The 2,448-nt window shown below is 33.3% G+C and overlaps 1 protein-coding gene and 1 long non-coding RNA gene across 2 annotated transcripts; one reads left to right on the forward strand and one right to left on the reverse strand.

Annotated features, from left to right (window-relative positions):
- Positions 1–38: 38 nt before the first annotated feature.
- On the reverse strand, positions 39–587 carry LOC109583078 (uncharacterized). The gene is made up of 3 exons (XR_002185352.1): positions 417–587; positions 194–250; positions 39–84 (listed from the first exon to the last, which is right to left on the reverse strand). It is a non-coding gene; the product is annotated as an uncharacterized LOC109583078 (long non-coding RNA).
- A 51-nt stretch (positions 588–638) lies between these two features.
- Positions 639–2,166, forward strand: LOC109583061 (uncharacterized). Its single transcript, XM_019998233.1, has 6 exons — positions 639–660; positions 715–975; positions 1,027–1,179; positions 1,272–1,308; positions 1,354–1,412; positions 1,458–2,166. The coding sequence occupies exons 1-6, from the start codon at positions 639–641 to the stop codon at positions 2,066–2,068; spliced, it is 1,143 nt and encodes a 380-aa protein (XP_019853792.1). The 3' UTR covers positions 2,069–2,166.
- The last annotated feature ends 282 nt before the right edge of the window (positions 2,167–2,448 follow it).

The raw sequence follows: 2,448 nt of genomic DNA on the forward strand, positions 1-2,448 counted from the left end.
TATCATTTAAGACTATAATACATTATATATGTATGTGTATGTACTGTACATATAGAATTGAGAATGCTTACCTGAAGATTTCATCTTGTGGTGATTGAAGAGAGAGATCATACAAAAGAAGAATAAGAAAACAAGTTTTTATGTATTATACATGTATTTACTATTTAAAGTATCATATACAAGTTATACTTACTTTCTTGTCCATCCTGAAGATAAATTACTCACTAATTGTACTATTTCATCTAAAAATCTAAAAAAGAAAAACAAAATAATCTAACAAGACATTCACAAACATCAATCATCATCATCATCACTGTAAAATGCCATCTTCCCCCTATTTGTCATCTCTAGGCACAATTTCGAATCTCCTAACTTAATTCTAGCCCCAACTAGGCGCTGGGAGAGAACTAACTTACCTACACAAAGTTATTACTGTTGATATATTTATGCCTAATACTACTAAAAATCTACTCTTGAAAAAAAACTAAGTTTCACAGCCTCACAGGCAACACACAAAAGACAACTCCAGGAAATAGACTAAGTCCTCCAATCAACCTACTGCGCATGCGCGGACTGCAGAGGAGGCGAGCCACTCCTCCTCCCATTATCTTTGCATTGCTGTTTGAAAAAAACTTGAGATGTCTGAGCCTTTTCGTTTAAGTATGTTGCTTTATTTCTTGATTTTAGCAGTCTGTATCTTTGTATTTTTTGTAGGCATCAACCATTTGTCATTAATCAGAGATATATTGAAAGATACAAACTTTGATGAGACAAAATGGCATGATCTTGGACTATCACTCAATATTTTGCAACCACAGCTCAATTCAATAAAAGATAGTTACCCCAGAGATCCTCATCAATGCCTCCTGGAGTGCTTGAGCTTATGGTTAGAGTCTCAGAATACTTTCCCACAGTTATTGGAAAATGCTGTAGAAAGCATTGCAACAGTAGCTGCTGAAAGAATTCACAAAATATGTAATTTACAATTATTTTCATAAATATGATATAATTCCTTTGTATTCTTAGTGGTTGTTCCTGCTAGTCAGTTGTTACTGCGTCACAGCAATACATTCTCCTGTATTTTCTTACCTACTGAATTGCTAGTATTGTTGCGTTCAGAGGGAGTGATATCAAAAAGGACACAATCTAAAATAAGACGTGGTGGAAACTTGCTTGTTGGTGAGCCATTAAGAGCTGTTTGTGTGACAGTAGCTGAAGATCATGAAAAGTTGAGAGTGCTGGCTGATGTCTTCCTCAAATGTGACGAACAGCTGCTATAGGCAGAGAAATACTTGAAGATTACAGCAAGTATGTTGATCTTATTGATTTATATGAAAATTTTACTGATATTAGCTGTGAATCAATTCAAAATAATGAAACAGATTCAATATCTACACAATCACAATTACAAGGTACAGTGTCTAAACTGGCTGCAGTCTCTAAATATTTTGTCTTAGAACAGGAAATTCGTGTTAGTAGAGCTGCACATGAATACAGTTTCGAAGCAATGAGAGGAAAATTTTGTGTCTTTTTGGAAAATATGAGGTCTATATTATTATCAATGGAAACCATTAGCTTAGAAGAATTAAAGCAATTCTTGGAGCGTTATTACCCAGAGCTAAAATCTCAACTACAACGCACAAAATCCGTTGATAGTGTCCTAAAAATTGTGGAAAAGAAATGCAATATTGTCAATGTAGCAGCAATGGAAACTATTGCTAATCGCTATGATCTAGAGGATGGAATAAATCTTGTCTCAATATACAAAGAAGAAATCAAGAAGTTTTCCAATGAAATGAAGCTTACATTCACTCTGAATAGAAAAATCTCATTAGCATCCAGCAGTTCTCTTACTTGTGAAAAGATTGGGTTTCTTCTTGACTGGGAGCCATCAGATCATTTATTGGAGGACATTCGCTTGTTACTGGAAAGAGCATTTGATGATTTAGCAAATGAAGTAGTCGTTCAAACTATTCAAAAAGCCAACTCAATCCTCATCATCTGCTATGCTCCACTGTACCTGATGAATGCTTTGTTCCTAGAAGCTCAAGCTAATCTTCCTAGGTGAGTGGATATTGTGTCCAATCATCTTTTCACCAAAAAGACAGACAAGGCATTAAAGAAAATAGTCATTTTGCAGTCTTTTCTGTTTTCATTTAAACTCTTCAAAATAAAAAATTGAATTTTGATTTTAAGTTTTTATTTTTAATTTTCAAAAATTGAAAATTGAAATGCTAACACTGATTCAATTTTCAATTTACAAATGATATTGTTCATAACCATCTGAAAAATATTTCTAAGTTTCCATTGCCCAATCAGACTATTATACAGATCAGACCAAATTAAAAATCCATTTTTTCGTGTCCTTTTTTTTCATCAGAATAATAAAAAATTGACTGCACCCTTTCATGTTTAATTTTTTTAAATACCAAATTTTATGGGGGACAA

Source organism: Amphimedon queenslandica, unplaced genomic scaffold (genome assembly GCF_000090795.2).
Source record: "Amphimedon queenslandica unplaced genomic scaffold, v1.1 AMPQUscaffold_13332, whole genome shotgun sequence".
NCBI lineage: Eukaryota > Metazoa > Porifera > Demospongiae > Haplosclerida > Niphatidae > Amphimedon > Amphimedon queenslandica.